Here is a 17,176-nt window from a genome sequence, read left to right on the forward strand (position 1 = left end):
TATTTTAATTTCACAACAACAACATCAAATTTATATGATTTTATGCCACCTATGCTATCATGAAGCCTTCCACCTATCAACTGGCCTGCAGAAAACCAGTATTCAGACAAAACCATAAATAAACATGTGATCATGCACACAGTTTTTTTTTTTACCTTTAAAATAACTTATTAGAGAAAAACATGTATTTTAACTTCCTCTGTTAAAAAAAACAACAACATTTTTTTCCCCAAACCTAAATGTCCTGCTATTTGTTTTGTATGCAGGTTATTTCATATAAAATCTGTCAAATTGGAAAAAGGTTTCGACTCAATCCCCTCAGAATCGATTTCACTCTGGTAATCTCAGCATAAGTAATACAATATACTATTTTTCCAAAATACAGTACCTACACAGGGTTGCACTAAAATTTGGGACCTTTTTCAAGAAGCGTACCCTTTTCCAGCCCTCACAATGTCTTAAATAAAGAGGATATCCACATGGAAATTTCAGGGCTGAAAAACAGATTTTTGTTCTGTTCTGAGAAAATTTATTTTACCCTTAGTCCAAATCTTTGTTTGGTTTGTTCAACATGGAGAAAACCTGCAGTGAATATGGGTTCCCTGTTGCTTGTACTCTGATAACAGAGGCAGGCAGAAAATGCAAACTGTTTTTATGCTTTTATTATTAAGCACACTGAGTTTGCATGTAATGCAATGTGCTATAGGAATGAAATTACAAATGCCAGTGTCACACCAGAAATTTAAGGAGCTTGGAAAGAAAAGCATCTGGACTTCTTTAAGTTTCTTGAAGACATTTCACCTCTCATCCGAGAAGCTTGGTGGAGAGTCTCATATTTAAGCCCTATGGGAGTGTCTTTCCACCAATTCAAGAAACTTAAAGAAGTCCAGACGCTTATCTTCCCAAGCTAAGATTATAATGACCTCGATGACTGAGAACCTTCACAGACAGACCGAACAGAAAGTTAACACTTATTATGGAAAATCACACTGGAGGATGAGACGGGCAAAAAGCAGGCTTTTCCTATACTGTAAACTGTTTTGATTAGCCACCTATCGCACATGGTTACACAAACTTGAAAGGTTTATCCAGATCAAAGATCCAGGCTGATTTCTGTTAATCTACTGTGTGTCACAATCATTAAACAGGTTGAGATAAACTGCTGCAATCTGCTCCCAACCCTGTTTGATATACTATGATTCTGCTAAGCTGTTTGCCATCTGAGGATATTTGCATTAGTTTCCACAAGCTGTCCGCATTCAGGGTGTGGCGTTTTCTCTCTTAGTTACTCTCTTCAACCCCCAAACACACACACACACACACACACACACACACACACACACACACACACACACACACACACACACCAGGCTTTCTGTTTGACATAGCTGGATGTTCTGTCTTCCTTCTCAATGAAGAATTTGTGTCTGTTGCTTTACTTATTTATAACGTGTTAGGTTACATGTTTTCTAGGGAGTGGAGTCTACGCAGCCGATGTTCATGTGTGCGTCTGTCATGACGTCGCTGCTGAATCTGGTTTGGCAGGCGTTCTGAGGAAAGAATGAGTAGACAGAGGCAGCAGGGGAAAGAAAGGAGCTGAAAAGCTGAAAGTAGCTTTTCCCTTCAGTGCTTAGTCTTCGCCTGCTGGTGTCGGCACACGGGGTGTTTAAGTGGCGTTTCACTTCCAAGTAAGTTCCTTTCTCTGTTTGGTTTTCAATAATTTTACTGTATCCTAAAGTCAGGAGTGAGCGGTAAACATGGAAACTGTATTCAGGAGTCTGTCATTTTTCCCCTGGCCAAGCTAAAGTATGTTTTTGTTCTTTTTAAAAGTAATGCAAAAGGTGAACACGAGTTGTTTATATGCTAGAAAAATAGGGAAACTCATTTAAAATAATAACCAGCTATGGAACAAACATTTCCTTTTGTTATGACTAAGTGTTAGAATATGAGGGGAAAAAAATGGTGGTCAACTCTAGGTTCATCAAAAAGACCGAGGCGTGGTGGAGCGGGGTTCACATTACAGTAAAAACTTTCCATGTAGCCACCGATGATACATAAAGTTTCTATTAAAGTGCCTCCTTTATGTCTTTTAGGTTTTCTCTTTGCTTTAGTCTCTTACATGACTGTAACCAAATATATGTCTATGGTACAAAACACTGCTGCTGAGGATCCTGGGATGGCTCGTTTGTATTTCTTTTGGTTCTTTCCTGCATCACTGACAAACTGTCAGAATGCCCGCCACCAACGATCAGCTGCTTCTCAGTCCACTACTGTTAAACTAGACTGTACAAGCTACGAACAAAGCACGTCCACAGTGGCATTAGTAGAAACCACTACTGATTCCTTTTATTAAACAATAATTGTCCCACAAAAATTGGGAAATCCCTTTAAGTTTAGTCTTAGCACAGACTAACATTACAAGCTGTTTGCTTCTGTCCTCTTCTCTGTGCTCATATAAACTTAAATACAGCTGAAATCCCATCAAAGCTGTTCTCATTTATGTTTTTCTGCTTCTGTTGTCCAACAGCACAACAGGTCCCAAAAAGCTTTCAAACCTTTCTTCACTTCCGCACAGCTAAAATACTGATATCAGTGATTTTGTATAACAAAAATGGTTATACAATTTTTAAATACAATTTTTTCTTTTTACAATTGTTAAATAAATTGTGTCATTTTAGCTACAATTAAATGTGAAATGATCCTTTTGGAGAAAAAAGAAGCAACAGAATTTCATAAAAAGTTAAAAACGTTTTCACTCTGGGAATGAAATTTGGCTACTCTACATGTCATAAACCTACTGGACCCTCAAAAAGTCAGAGCAATGGTTTAGCTAATAATGGCTGTGTGTTGGTCTTACGTAGAGCCTATGGACAGCTTTGCAGATTGTCACCTACATGTTATAACTGATTAATGCCACCAGGGGGCAGCGTCACAACCAGCTGCATGTCAGCTGCTCTCTTATGCTGTGGTTGATCGTTCAGCTAACTGTGCAGACGACAGAAATGATAACATACAAGTAGCTCAAGTGAAAAATGTCCACTGAAGAACTGTCTGTGCTTTTCGTGCTGTTTTTTTCCTGTTATTTCCTGTTTCTGTCCACTTTGCTGCTCTGAACATCTGCATTCCCTGCATTCCCACGCATGCCACTCCCATCCACCAGGAGTAAACCATTGGTGTTAAAGTGGTTGAACTGGAAGTTTTGGTGAAGGTGTCTTAGTGGCATTTTACCTGTCAAACGTTTGATTGTAAGCAGTGTTGAGCATCCAAAATAATGGCCATACCTGAGTTCATGGTCTCAGTTGGGTCACCGTTTTGCTGGTCTGTGCTTGTCAGAGGTCGACCGTACACTCCCAATGACAATACAATTTACACATGCATTGTATTATCGACTTTTTTGTTGCTTAGTTTGAATCTTAAAATACTTTTTGCCCCGTTTCTACAAAGATTTAACAGTTTCTTTATTTTTAAAACAATATTTAATTTGTCTTAAAAAAAAGGAAATTCATCCTGGAATACTGCCTTCAATTCAAAAATACTGACCCCAACATAAACAGCCTCTGCTGCAGGAGTTAATCTGGAGTTTAAAGTGTTAACAGAGAAAACTCCTCCAAACTGAGCCAATGCTCTTTCGTAAATTCCAAATATTTAACTCTTTTCTAAACACTGACTGACCTTCTACTGTGCCAGAAACCACAGAGGCCTGTGCGTGTTACAGAAACCATATGGATTTTATTTCCTTCTTCTAAACGACTGCAGTACTTTGAAAGTTCATCCTTTTCTCTTTGAAAGAATACACCCACGCCTTCCATTTAAGCTTCTTCTCCTATATTTCTGCATTTAACATTTGCCTGAAGCACATAAAAATCTAAGCAGAAATGTAGCAAAAAGCATCAAAAGCATGTTTTTGTCTTTGCAAGCTTTGGAAACTCTGAGAGTTCAGAAAACTTCACTTTGATTGCACACACTGAACAGTGTTCAGAAACCATAGCCTCGTAGATAAGCTGGGGTGCATGTCATTAGGGTGTTCACTGATAAATGTCATTCAGCAGCAGCAAACATGCAGACAGTTGATACTGACAGATAACCTGTGAGCACATAGAATCCAAGAGCACAGTGTTAATAAAAGACTCTCTAGGTGTTAAAATCACACAGACATACAGTCATGTTGTGCTCAGATTATATGTGTACATATTTAAGAAACACCTTCAGTTATTTACAGCTTCATATTTCTATTCTTGGACCGTAGTAGAGTAACTTTGGAGGATTCATTGCTCAAAATAAGTCTTATTCGGCTTATCCCAAGCCTTAAGGCAGCCTCTGAATTTATCCTCTATCTGAAACAAGCCATTTCATCTGCCTTTAAGGTTTTAATGCCAGAGCAGTGTGTCTGTGACGATCGTATTGGGTATATCCACTGCCACTGACATCATACACAGTCAAACTGAGAAGAGCGTGAGTCTTTTTCTAATATGAGAAGCTCAAATGTCTATAATAAAAAAGCATTAGCACAATAACTCTAATACAATTCAAGATTTTCACAAGCTTCCCTGCACATTTGTGTGTGATGCTTTGTTTTGTCCTTAAGAAAGATGCAATAATCCATTTTGCAAGAAAGAAATGTGTTGGTTGCATTTCAGGAGTTAGAGCAGGTCAAAGATTTACTGGATGGTTAGTGGTTTGATCCCTGCTCCTCCAGTCTGCATGCAAAATGTCCTTGGGCAAGATACAAACCCCAAGTCATTCTCCGATGCATCGATCGGAACATGAATGTGAGTGAATGTTAGCTAGAAAGCAAAAAACAATGCTTTTGTGAATGAGGCATGTTATATAAATCACTTTGAGTGCTCCATTTACATTTTGTAAGGTAAACAAGTGGTTAGATGCTCTAACCAGCCCAAAAACATTGCTGAAGGACATGTGACCATATTGCTTTAACACTTGCTTCATAAACAAGCTGCTTCTGTCAACTGCATGCATTCAGAATCAGATACTTGTTCTAATACTAGAACCAATAAAACTGGAACACAGACTTGTCAGCTTCAAAAGGCACCAATATGACAAACGACAAATGAGATAAAGAGCGTTAGCCACTTGTGCAGGCACCCAACTGTCAACCAAGGGAACCACGCCCACAATAATACATAACTTTAAGCCTTGTATACACTGTAAATGGGTGCGTTAAACAAAAGTTAATCTCCTGTAGATTTGTTATGAAAAGAATAAAATGAGCTGGCCTTAAGTGTGCTTGTTTCTGCTCTAAATTTGGGTTTTTAAACTAAGTCCACAGGGCCTGACTTGTTTCTGGGGCTGGTTTTTGGCACGTTTGCCTAGATTTAATGCTTCAATCTCAGAGGATGTCAGCTGTCACAGCTAATTTAAACTAACATAAAATTGTGGTGGTCATATTTTTCTACATGTAGGCAAATGCAAACAAACGGTAGATTTGTTTTATTCATCATTTTATGGCCCTTATTTTATTTTATTTTAACTGTTTACATTTTGTTACAGTTACTGAAGCATGCAGTTTCATTAGTGAGGATCCAGATAAGATGAATAAGCCTAAATAATGATTTATTGGGCATTAAAGGGAATCAGCAGTTGTACTGTTGTGCAAACCTACAGTGTTTCTAAATGTGTACTCTCTCCTGTTTGGCTGATACGAAGGAATTCATGCAAGCCCAGAAATGTATTTATGTGACCCACATTGCAGCTGATCCTTAACGATAGCAAGACCAAATTTGAGAATAAGAATAGAATGCAAAGCTAAATCTAAGGGAAGGTAATTAGTATTTTTGTTTTTCTTCACAGAGCATTTATCTCCAAGGCCAGTCCAGCAGCGACAGGGATGAACTGGTCAGGATTGGAGAATCTGCTGAGCGGAGTCAATCAGTACTCCACGGCGTTTGGGCGGATTTGGCTGTCCATGGTGTTCGTGTTCCGAGTGTTGGTGTTCGTGGTGGCAGCTCAGAGGGTGTGGGGTGACGAAAACAAAGACTTTGTGTGTAACACCCGACAGGTAAGGCTGTCACTAACCCCACCTTCCAATGTTTTTCAGTGACAGGGAGAAATAAGAGTTGTTGAGAATGTTACAGCACTGGTTCATAAGCCCTTCAGGGAAATCTGGTCCACTGATTTTCTACATTTACACTCAATATAGAGACGTTTTTAAAACTGGAAAGTTAACCTGCCCGAGTCACTTCAGAGGTGGTGATGGTGGTTGTGGTCTTGGTTTGAAAGAATGTGCTTTACAGTCCAAAGCATAGATAAATGAAAAGAAAATGGGCTGACAATTAATGTCAGCTGTCCTCAAAAGTTGAATTTGTGTTGGTTACTGATGCAGAAAACTATCACCAACCAGCAGTTGATTAAAGAAAAAGATTCAGCTACCAAATGACTTACTCACACATACAGTGCCTTTGGATGGTCTAATTGGGTCATTTTGGATTATAATAAAGCTTCTGTGAAGAAATTTAACTGAAAACAAAGATGTTAGCCCAGAACAGCTTCACTCCTCCTCAGGTTTGATTCACCAAGTCTTCCACATACAAGGTTGTTTTCCACCCACATAAACATCGTGCCTGATGGTTAATTACCTGTCAAAGCATCCTGATGTTCAGCCAAAGCGCTTCTGAAACCGATGTAGCCAACACATCTCAAAGTGGCAGAACATGTCTGTGAGCCATGGCCACACCTTGCCATCATATGAGACGTTAAGGTCACACAAATCGAGCTGTGACTGCATCGCTCAGCTCGCTCTTAGCTGTTTCGTCTTCGGGACGAACTTGTTTTTTTCTGTCCTTTCATCTCCTGACGACTCACAAACATACGCTGACATGTCCTTGCATATTGGGAGGGATCCAGGGTTAATTACCCCGTTACCTGAATGGACTGAACAAACCTTCCTCTCTGCTCTTCATCCAAGTTTAATGAAATGTAAAATATATTAAGTATCATCATAAATCTAATGAAGCCTCTATTTCACCTCTATACTGACCTTGTATTTGACCTTCGCGGTAGCAGGAAATCTGTAATCCTGCATATTTTTTAAAGGATACAAAATTTTATTTAATTATATTATCCCATAAGTTGAACTTTTAATTCTTTCAGAACGTTGTTAAAGTACTATGACTCAGTGAATGCATCTAACTTTTTCTAACAAAGGTAACTGCAAAAGACGAAATTCCCTCTTAGACACAATATGTTGGCAGGCTGGGATCTACATAAATTCAGTGCAGCTTTCTGATATAATGTTTCAGTCTTCTCTATACAGAACTTTTTATTCTAAATTTGAAACTGTTATATAATGAAGAACGCTGAAACTTTGTCATATGAACTAAAAGATGAAAAATTGCCCAGCAGTGACTTCGGTCTGTCAGTGCAGCTTTACCTCTTTGGTCTCGTGTTGTGAGCGCTCTGTTTTGCATGTAGTCTTTATGTCATTTGACTGTGTTGCTCTGTGTGTGATGTGCAGCACGACACAGTCGAACACTGCGATGAAAGTCAAAACAACAGACAGATATCACATCGAGACAACACGGTTGAACCGAAAATCAGAAAGACACTAACGAAGTGATCGTAAAAAAATTCAGTCGACATGAACGGCGGTCGTGAACAAAACAAATGTAACTTCATAAATATGACTCACATCGTTTTCATACTGTTAATCCATCTCTTGTGTTCCAAGAATCACCGGACGCCACTAATGTAGTGATTTGATCCTTCCCTGTCAGAGTACAGGTGCGCCGAAAAATGCCACCAATAGGACGGGTTTATGAACTTTCACCTTCACCTTATGGTCTGTTTATCCTTACTGTTCACACTAATGCACGAGCATCACAGCCACTGAACGTGACCACAAAACGATTATTGATGACTTTTCCACACATCATAAAGGCAAACCTTCCTTTGCTCACTGTTCCTATTAAAACAGGAGCCAGTTTTGCAGCTTTTGTGCGCTGCGATTTATTTGTCTTCCATTTAATCAGTGGGATCTTCTCCTCTCACGATCAATACAGAACCTACCCAGCATTTCCAATGCCTGCCTTAAACCTCGACTGAATGTTAATTCAGTTGTGCACTTCGGTGAAAGCCTCTGCAGTCACTCGTTTATTTGAGCTTTTCCTTTCATTTGTCACGTATTTACCAAATTAGATTGTAAGACTGAATTAGTGTTGGTGTTACATTAAAAGCCTTGTATTAAAAGCATATTGTGTACAGCATATTATAATTATAGGATATCTTCTCAAATAAATGAAAGCAAGCAAAAAGTAAAGAAAAGCAAAATACTTCATGTCTCACTAACCTGGTTCTTTTTGTATCTTTTGTCTTAAACTTTATTTTTGTTTTATATTTATGCCCTAAAAGCAGAAACTGGTTTCAAAGCATCGTCAGTTTTTAGCGTCATACAGAGGCATTAAAACCTTCTGCATCAGCTTCTCATTCTGACACCACAACAGTCCCTCTGTTTGTATTTATCATCATATGACATCTGCATTAGCTGTACTCTAAAATAAAAATACAGCCACTTTCTTTTCTCCAAGTTTCTCTTTAATGCAAAAATCCTTTGCTCTTGCTGATTTTCTCCATCTGAGACGTGAGACGAGCTACTTAAGCGAGTTACGACCCCGACTTTGTTTTGCAGCCCGGCTGTACCAATGTCTGCTACGACCACATCTTCCCCATCTCCCACATCCGCCTGTGGGCGCTGCAGCTCATCTTTGTCACCTGCCCGTCTCTGATGGTGATGGCTCACGTGAAACTCCGTGAAGGAAAGGACAGGAAATATGTCGAGCTGCACCAGGGCTCGCACCTCTACGCCAACCCTGGCAAGAAGAGAGGAGGCCTATGGTGGACGTATCTGCTGAGTTTGATCTTCAAAGCTGGATTTGACTCAGCTTTTCTCTATATCCTGTTTCAGTTATATCATGGATATGACCTGCCCAGGTAATGCTGGTAACTTACTGTTATTAAAATGAACCAGTGTTGTTCTGAACTCGTTAAAACCTGCTGTACTCTTTTCTGTCAGGTTGTCCAAGTGTCAGCTGTCGCCGTGCCCCAACACCGTTGACTGCTTTATCAGCCGTCCGACGGAAAAAAAGATCTTCATGCTGTTCATGGTCATCTCCAGTGCGGTTTGCATCCTCATGTGTATCCTCGAAATGATTTACCTCATCGGCAAGCGCATCATGAAAATATTAAAGATCCGACATGAGAACGAGAGGCTCGTCTTCGCTGACCAGCACGAGCTCACTACCATTGCTCCAGCCCGCTCTCAGTGCAGAAGCAGGAGAGATCCGACAGTGACCGACAGCGAGCTGGAGTTAAGCAAGAGGAAGGATGCTAAAACTACAGTACTCTAGCATTCTGCAAGCTGCAATCATGGCTCGCCAACAGGAACAGAAAGTACCCAATAAGACTACTGAAACTGATCAAAAAGGGTTGTAAGCGATGGGTATTGTTTAGGTTTTATCCGATACCAGTACCAAACCGGTACTTTTGAAACGGTGCCGGTGCTTAAACGGTGCTCGAACCGGTGCTTAAAGAATGGAGAACACAAAATTGGTCCAGAAACCTCTCATGTTCAGCTGTTTTTTTGTAAAAAGATAACAATGTTAGCCTTTTCTGCAGCTATAGGGGATTTATAGTATCACTCTTGGCTGGAAGCAGTGCTTAAACAATGGAAAAAACAATCTTTGTACAAAAACCTCTCATGTTTAACTGTTTTCCACTTTTTCTTTGGTCATTTTAGCCTTTTTGGCCAGGGTGAAGGGAGTATCTGCCATCAAACAAGAAGACAGCCGCATGTAACTATGACGGTGTTTGCTAGTTCACCCTACATGCATTAATGTAATAACGTGGTTAGCCTACTCAACGTAAATTACACACGAACAACATTAAGCTACTCACGCAGAGAAGAACGGCTGCTGCTGCATCATCATCCGTCATCATTTCTGCTACACTGGCAGGGCTAGGGGCCAGGACTCTACTCTTCGGGTTTTTGGGGGATGTTGCTAACTCCGGGTCCAATAACAGGCACCACACCCGCAGTAGATGTGCTCGGTGTGAGCTCTTGCAGCAAGCTATCAAATACGGCGCATTTCTCGGCTTTTAACAAAATGCTATACGTCGCCAGGTGTTTCATCAGATTCAAGGTGTTACCTCCTTTGCACAATATCAGCTTCAAGCACTTGTTGCAGGCTGCTGAGTTTGCATCTTTTGCTGTGAAGTACAGCCAGACTTTTGACCGCTTCGCCTTGGGCATTTCTAATCTGTAGCTCTGCTCTAAAAGAACGTACGTACCTGGGCCCACCTACTACGCTCGCAAAGGTAAAATGATTGGCTGGAATCCAAAGTGTATGACATCTCAGGGAAAAAAAAGCACCGAAATGTGCGCTGCTTTTCGGTCTGGTTACTACCGTTTATGACAGAACCGGTGCCATAATGGCACCGGATACCGGTACTCATCCCTAGTTCCTGTGGATTATGATCCTCTCATCCAGCTGCATATGAAACGTTCATGATGTCAGCTGCGTTAAAGAAATGGCACCTAGAGCTGCTGACCAGAAAACACTGCTGAAGAAGAGGACTGTCAGCGGTCCGACATCGCATTTTTTCACTGTTTATGTCACAAAGATGCGAGGACAAACATTCAGGTTATTCCGTATCAACAAGATAAATTAAATGGAATTTAATTTTAGGTTATTGATTTAAGAATCTGCAGCAAACGACTATTTAATTAATTGTCTCACACCATTGTAAATATTGCAGATTACAACACTTGCTATCTAAAACTGCACTGTTGAAACTGCACTGTGCAGTTTAACATCTTTACACTGACAGAAAGGGGTGTTTGGCTGGTTCGGACACTTAAGATGTGTCACAGGATGTGAAATGAGTTTGAGATTCCTGCTTTACACTAAGATACACCCGGCTTGTTCTGATCTGAGGTCTACGGTGCATTTAATGCACAGTTTTTGCAGTAAAACTGCAACCCTGACAAAGATCTAACAATTTTGTATACAATTCTAAAGATTAAAATAATATTCAGTGAAATGTGTGTTAATTATAGACACATCTATTTTTATCGTTTTGTTAGCGCCATCATCTGGTGGTTGAATCTTGTGCTTTAATAAGGCCACCGTAATGTCACGGGGCAGCAATGGAGGCAGGAGGTCTGTCCCCAGTTAAAAACATCAGGTGTGGTTTTTATTTCTGACTTTTCTGATACTTAAACAGAAAAATATGCCAAATGTAAACAAAGCTGTTGATTTACTGATCGATCTACACTCCCACCATCATCTATGGTCTCATCTATGTCCCAAAAATTAGATTGTGGAAAAGGCGCCTGGTCTCTCCATTAGACTAAAGTGCCAAGTAGGTGCCTTCTAAGTGAGGAGCATGAGATAAAACCTTGGGGCACACTGGTGAGATTAGAACAAGGGCAGGGACAGGATGGGCTCCTCTGGTTAGCTTGGAGCAGCAGATGGATGGATGGATTTTTCTCCTGTGCTTGCTCTTGATTATCAAATCTGGTGGTACCTAAATGGCAACAGATGGGTGTAAAAACTGTGCCTTGGGCCCTTTGACCTTCAGGCAAAAATGCCGGACTGCGATATCCAAATTGTGGCCACTACTGCAGTTGGGTCCAAGAGTTAAGTTAAGGCCACAGAATTTGAAATATGATCCTTAAGTCATTTTTTTATCCCACTTTTGGAAAGAAGTCAGTCGGAGTAGCTGTCAGGTGGTGGTAGCAAAGTTTTACAGTAAAGAAGAAAATATCCGACTCTCACTAACCGTTTTCAGAGCTGAAGTTTGGGAATGGTTAGAAAGCAAACACAAGTGATCTGCTGGACACCTGGGAGACATGTTTTAGACACATTTTTGCTGTGTGGCCTGTTAAGATGAGCTTTAGTCACCAGGTTTTAAAATTTACCTTTAATTACGGTTATTAGATTTTTACTATTTAAAGTGGAGAGTGTGAACCTTAGCTACTGTCTTTGTGTGATTTTTACGAGACATGTCTACTTTAATCTCTAGTTTAATCTTCGCACTCACTTCTGCTCTGACTATGAGTCAGCTGGAATGACATGCTGTGGTCCAAGATTATTTTTTATATAAATAACAGGCTGTTGTTGACATTACAGTGATATATTTATCTGCTTGTAATAAAAAAGAAACTGATTATAAACTGTTTGTGTAGACTGTCTTTTCTTTGCAGGAATGAAGCTGTATATGTGCAGTATTATCCTACAATGCTGCTGCGTTGTTGCTTAAACAGCAAATAAAGGTTTCATTTTTCATTAAAAACACAGAGTACTTCACAAATACACCATTTGTCATATTTATCTGACTGAAACCTGAGCAAAAAAAGTCAAAATGTGGAACAATAACAGTTTAAACATGTTACCACTAGATAGCAGCATTCTCAAAATTGAACAAATGTGACATTTATTTGCATATTTGCACACTTTATGAACATTTAAGTTAAAGTTAATATCAATAATGCTTCAAATTTGTTTGAACTACATACAGTTTTATTTGTATGTCAGGCAATGCTTCAGTATAATTGCCCGAATAAGTGACCAGCGGTATTTCATGATGATTGTGAGACTTTTAATTCTATTTCATGAAACACAGACAGCTCATGAAGTTAAAAACTCCAGCATGAAAAAATAAATTTTAACATCTTTTAAACTGTTTACTTTCAGTATTTAATATCATTGCATCCACATGAAAATAGACACATTACATGTTTTGTAACTAAAAACCTGTCAGGATTTATAAATTAATTACATTTATTATGTTTTTATTCATCTTTAATGTTGCCAGACCCAATAAAAGGAAAGCAATGCATTTAAAAAAAAAAGAAAAAGACATGACTTCACTATAGTTTTAGCACATTGCTAAGACATCCAGATGGCCAAATTAGACCCTTTGGTGGGCCAGTTCTGGCCCTCAACCCTGATGTTTGACACCCCTGTTGCACAAGGAATTTAAAAGACAAGAGTAATGCGGTTTTCATCCAATTTTTCAAAGCAGTTTAACAAAAAAGCCAAAAAGGGCGACAGATCTTTTAAAAAATTTAAATGTCTCTTTACTTCAAGACGGAACGTGTTGTTAAAAAAGGATCCGAGTCGAACTGTCACACGGAATAATACCCATTTCAGGTTTTACCTACAAAACATTCACTGCGACGAGGATGGGATTCGAACCCACGCGTGCAGAGCACAATGGATTAGCAGTCCATCGCCTTAACCACTCGGCCACCTCGTCTGTGAACCCGCACGAATATTACTGAGTCTGGACATCAGCGGGACCAGTATGCAAACTTGATACATAGATAAACGGTGGGCAGCGTTTGACGCCATGTTCGCTTTTGTTTCTGCGCCACTCTAACAGTAAATACGGCTTTCACTGTAAAAAGTCTGCAAAAAAACAAAAAAGTAAACGTAACAAAGTGGGCTGAGTTAAATTTAACTCAACTTAGCAACTACCAATAGGAGCGAAGGATAATCTTGATTGACATATGAGTGGGTGGCAGCCACTGTGTAGACTCGTCGATGTTCGACGAGCTGATCGGTTTAAATCTGTGTGTGCGTGTGGTTAAAGGCTTACCAAAGCTGTGAAGAAAAGGAGGCTGCAACTGCGATTTATCATCAAACACCAACAACGTGTAAACGAAACGTTCATGATTAACCGGAAGGCAACAGGCGGCACAGGCACTTGCAGTACAGCAGTCGCTCCAGCAGAGGGAGATAAAGACCACCAATTACAACTAGAGGGTCGCCAAATAAATGGCCTCTAGTGCCTGCGTATCCCATATGTTGCGTCCTAACGTTAATTAGTTATGTAAGGATATATGTATATTTATGCTTTGCTTTGCTACACGTGACTCAGCATGCTTTATGACCACATACTGGACCAGATGAGGTCGTGTAGCTCTTGCATTAAGGTTATGTTTGCATGACAATGATGCTTTAAATCTTTCCTTTTGTTAATAATTTAATTTCTCAGGGTGTCTACTGCTGTCATGACCTGTACATGCACACCTGATATTTATTCATGTGGTGTCAATATGCCATCATGTGTTTGAATCCAGTTTATAGTATCCCATCTATATGTGGTACTGCAATCAGTCCAGATTGCAGGTTTAAGCAGCCAGATTTTCCGGTCTTGGCGAATCACAAGGCAGAAGACAGACAGAGGGGATCAAACATTTATTTACCCTTATTAAAAGTTACAGTAAAACCATTAACATCTTCAAACGATAGCAAAATAAAGAGAACCAAAAATATTGGCCAAAACATATTTACAGAGACAGTTTGCAGATAAAAAGCTCACATTTTTTTGTACACAATCCCAACCCCTGCGCCATAAATTCTGAAATGTGAACACTGCAACACTCAAGAAGCTCGAATGTGGTTTTAGCCAGAAAAAGAACCAAAATGCACGAACAAAGACATCTTTTTCCACCTCCCCTCCTTGATGTTCTCCTCCCTATACATGACAAAATACTTGAAATTTGGGGGTAAAACATAGGAATGTAGAATTCTAAAAATTAATAAGATGATCTGAAAGGTTTATGTGTCCATATATCAGTCATTTCGAGTGAAGGAGATGGTCTGCCCCGCTCCACCGACGGTGACAATTTTTAGATCCCAAAAAAAGATGAGAAAGAAAAATAAGATGTTATAGGGCTGCCACGCTGTTTAAAAGGATGCTTCTCCATGAATTGGGAAAATAAGTCAGTATTCCTGATTCGCTCCACATCCAATCCATTACCTTCGCCGCACGCCAGTCCCTGTGTGTACCATGAGGGGGCAACGCCAGCCAACGCTTTCATCATGAGAGGGCCCGGTGAGTTTCCGTCTGTCGAAGAACTAATAAAAGGCAGTGAACTGGTGGTTGAATCAGCAAACGTGATATATCCTTTGTCTTCTTTTGTAGTTTTGTTTATAACTTTATGAGCGTGGCACGAGTCTCTCATATATATTTTTATATACTTTAATCTTGGAAAATCAGTTCAGGTGCCGTGCTGGAGTGCAGTCACTCTGCCTTGGCCTCGCCCTCGGAGGCTGCGGGTGTCGTGTCCTCGGCAGGGGCCTCCTCGGCGGGTGCGGCCTCTGTTGGTGGGGCCTCCTCGGCGGCCTTGGCCTCTTCCTCGGGTGCAGGAGCGGCCTCTGCGGCCTCGCCCTCTTTAGCCTCGGTGGCCGGCGTCTCCTCTTTGGTTTCCTTGGCTGCATGGCCGTTCTCCTCGGGCTTGTCCTCGGTCGTAGGGGAGGTGGCCTCCTCCTTGCCCTCCTCGCTGCCCTTCTTGTTCTTCTTCAGCGAGATGCCCTTGAACTTGAAGGAGTTCTTCAGGGAGAACTTCTTCTTCTTCTTGACCTCCTTGGCAGCCTCGCCCTCCGCTTTGGCTGCCTCGCCCTCGGCCGCAGGAGCAGGCTCGATAGCGTCTCCGGCGCTGGTCTCGCCCTCCTTGGCTGGCTCCGCGGTTCCATTTCCATCCGCGGCCGCTGCTTCCCCGTCGGGTTTGGCTGAAACATCGCCGTTGGTTTTGACATGGCCGTTCTCCTGCAGAGAGAAAGAGTCATAGATTAAAACACTGGAGGTGGGTCAACGCAAACACACTGCCTGCGGAAACGAAGAATTATTTATGCATAATGAGATGAGCGCACTGTAAACACATTAACATTAGCCCATTTATGCCTACAGTTAATCCATGTTATTCTTCAGGAGAGCAGCTCTGACTGTGGTGGGGGGGGGGGGATTTAACAGCTGTCTGTATTACTCTGAGCTGGCACACGGGGGCAGTAGTGCTACATCAAAAACATCAACACTACCAGCAAGTTGGGGAACAAAGGAATCCCCGTGAAACCTGCTCTGCGCTCTCATCCTACATCTACCAGCTCCACGCAAGAGCGCAGACAAAGCCACAATCAGTCCACGCACTCGCCAACAGCAGCAACAGGGACGTTTTTACATGTCTCGAAGTGGGTCACATGAGTTCATCTGGGCATCTCTGTAATAACGCGTATCCTGACCGGATCAGTCACACACCACTAATCGAAACGCACAATTCACTTCTAACATATTTAAATTGTTCAAAGTTTACGCGGAAACCCACTCCACAGTGTGTGTGTGTGTGAGAGAGAGAGAGACTGTGTGTGGGTAACAGCCGGGGGGGAAATGGGGTCAGAACTGGCGCCTGCACGCGCTTTGTTTGCAACTCCGCAAAATGCGCCTCCAGCAGAGCGCATTTGCATCCTTTGCACCGCTCGCCTCACATCTTTTGTTCGACGCTCAGAGCGACTATCCGCTCAACTCATGACAGAAAACACGCTCAAAACTCACACGGGGACCCAAATCCGACGCTCTCGGGTGAAATGTGCGCGTAAATCTCCCCAGTGGGACAGCAGGCGGAATTAACAAAGGCAGGCGGGCAACTGCGCGCTGCTCGACGGCTGCCCAGCCGGAGGTCTCCCGATGCCCTCATTTTAGGCTAAATTCAGTTTTAAGTGTTTTCCCCCCACAGCTATGAACGAACCCTGACACGAAGGAGCGACCGCCAGCCCCCCACCGCGGCACCGTGGGCGTCGGGTGCCATGTGGCTCCCCGCTGATGCTCGGGCGCACCGGGCCCGCTTTACTCACCTGGCCGTTGGCTTTAGCAGCAGCAGGGTCGGCGGCGGCTTTGCCCTCAACAGCTACTCCACCCTTGGACAACTGGGCTCCCATTTCTGTCTTTCCTTTAGTTTTTATGAACAAAAAATAAAATCGAAAAAGAAAACCCTCGAGTTTTTGAGATTTAAAAATCCAGTTCTGGGATAGGTGAGAGCTTTCCGCCTAAAAAACAGAGGTGAAAATCCGACAGGATCTCCTTCTCCCTTACAAAGGTTTGTCAACGAGAAGACCCCCCCTTAAGCGTGTGTGAACCCCACGGAGGCTGAGCTCAAATTAAAGGATGTCAGGGAGACGGCTGTGAGTATTTCAACCGCGCCTCAAAATCGACCGGAGACCCCTCCCCTGGGCGTGGCGGCCGGGCTTTGTCCAATCTGCAGCGGGGGGATGGGCCTCCTTCTCCGGGCTGTCACTGCCACAGTCTGCCACTCAGCTGGAGAATGAGCAAGACTTTATTTTCCAGCTGCTTCAGATGTCTGGAAGATTGTGGACACATTTTA

At 41.8% G+C, this 17,176-nt stretch overlaps 2 protein-coding genes across 2 annotated transcripts; one reads left to right on the forward strand and one right to left on the reverse strand.

Annotated features, from left to right (window-relative positions):
- Nucleotides 1–1,337: 1,337 nt before the first annotated feature.
- LOC309696186 (gap junction beta-3 protein-like) lies at nucleotides 1,338–12,328 on the forward strand. Its single transcript, XM_082517337.1, has 4 exons — nucleotides 1,338–1,688; nucleotides 5,809–6,016; nucleotides 8,642–8,943; nucleotides 9,026–12,328. Exons 2-4 carry the CDS (start codon nucleotides 5,846–5,848, stop codon nucleotides 9,357–9,359), a joined length of 807 nt encoding a protein of 268 aa, XP_082373463.1. The 5' UTR covers nucleotides 1,338–1,688; nucleotides 5,809–5,845; the 3' UTR covers nucleotides 9,360–12,328.
- A 1,873-nt stretch (nucleotides 12,329–14,201) lies between these two features.
- On the reverse strand, nucleotides 14,202–16,972 carry marcksl1a (MARCKS-like 1a). The gene is made up of 2 exons (XM_082517338.1): nucleotides 16,650–16,972; nucleotides 14,202–15,570 (listed from the first exon to the last, which is right to left on the reverse strand). The coding sequence occupies exons 1-2, from the start codon at nucleotides 16,731–16,733 to the stop codon at nucleotides 15,046–15,048; spliced, it is 609 nt and encodes a 202-aa protein (XP_082373464.1). The 5' UTR covers nucleotides 16,734–16,972; the 3' UTR covers nucleotides 14,202–15,045.
- Nucleotides 16,973–17,176: the final 204 nt, after the last annotated feature.

This window comes from Aulonocara stuartgranti (assembly GCF_965226115.1).
Source record: "Aulonocara stuartgranti genome assembly, chromosome: 19".
Lineage (NCBI taxonomy): Eukaryota > Metazoa > Chordata > Actinopteri > Cichliformes > Cichlidae > Aulonocara > Aulonocara stuartgranti.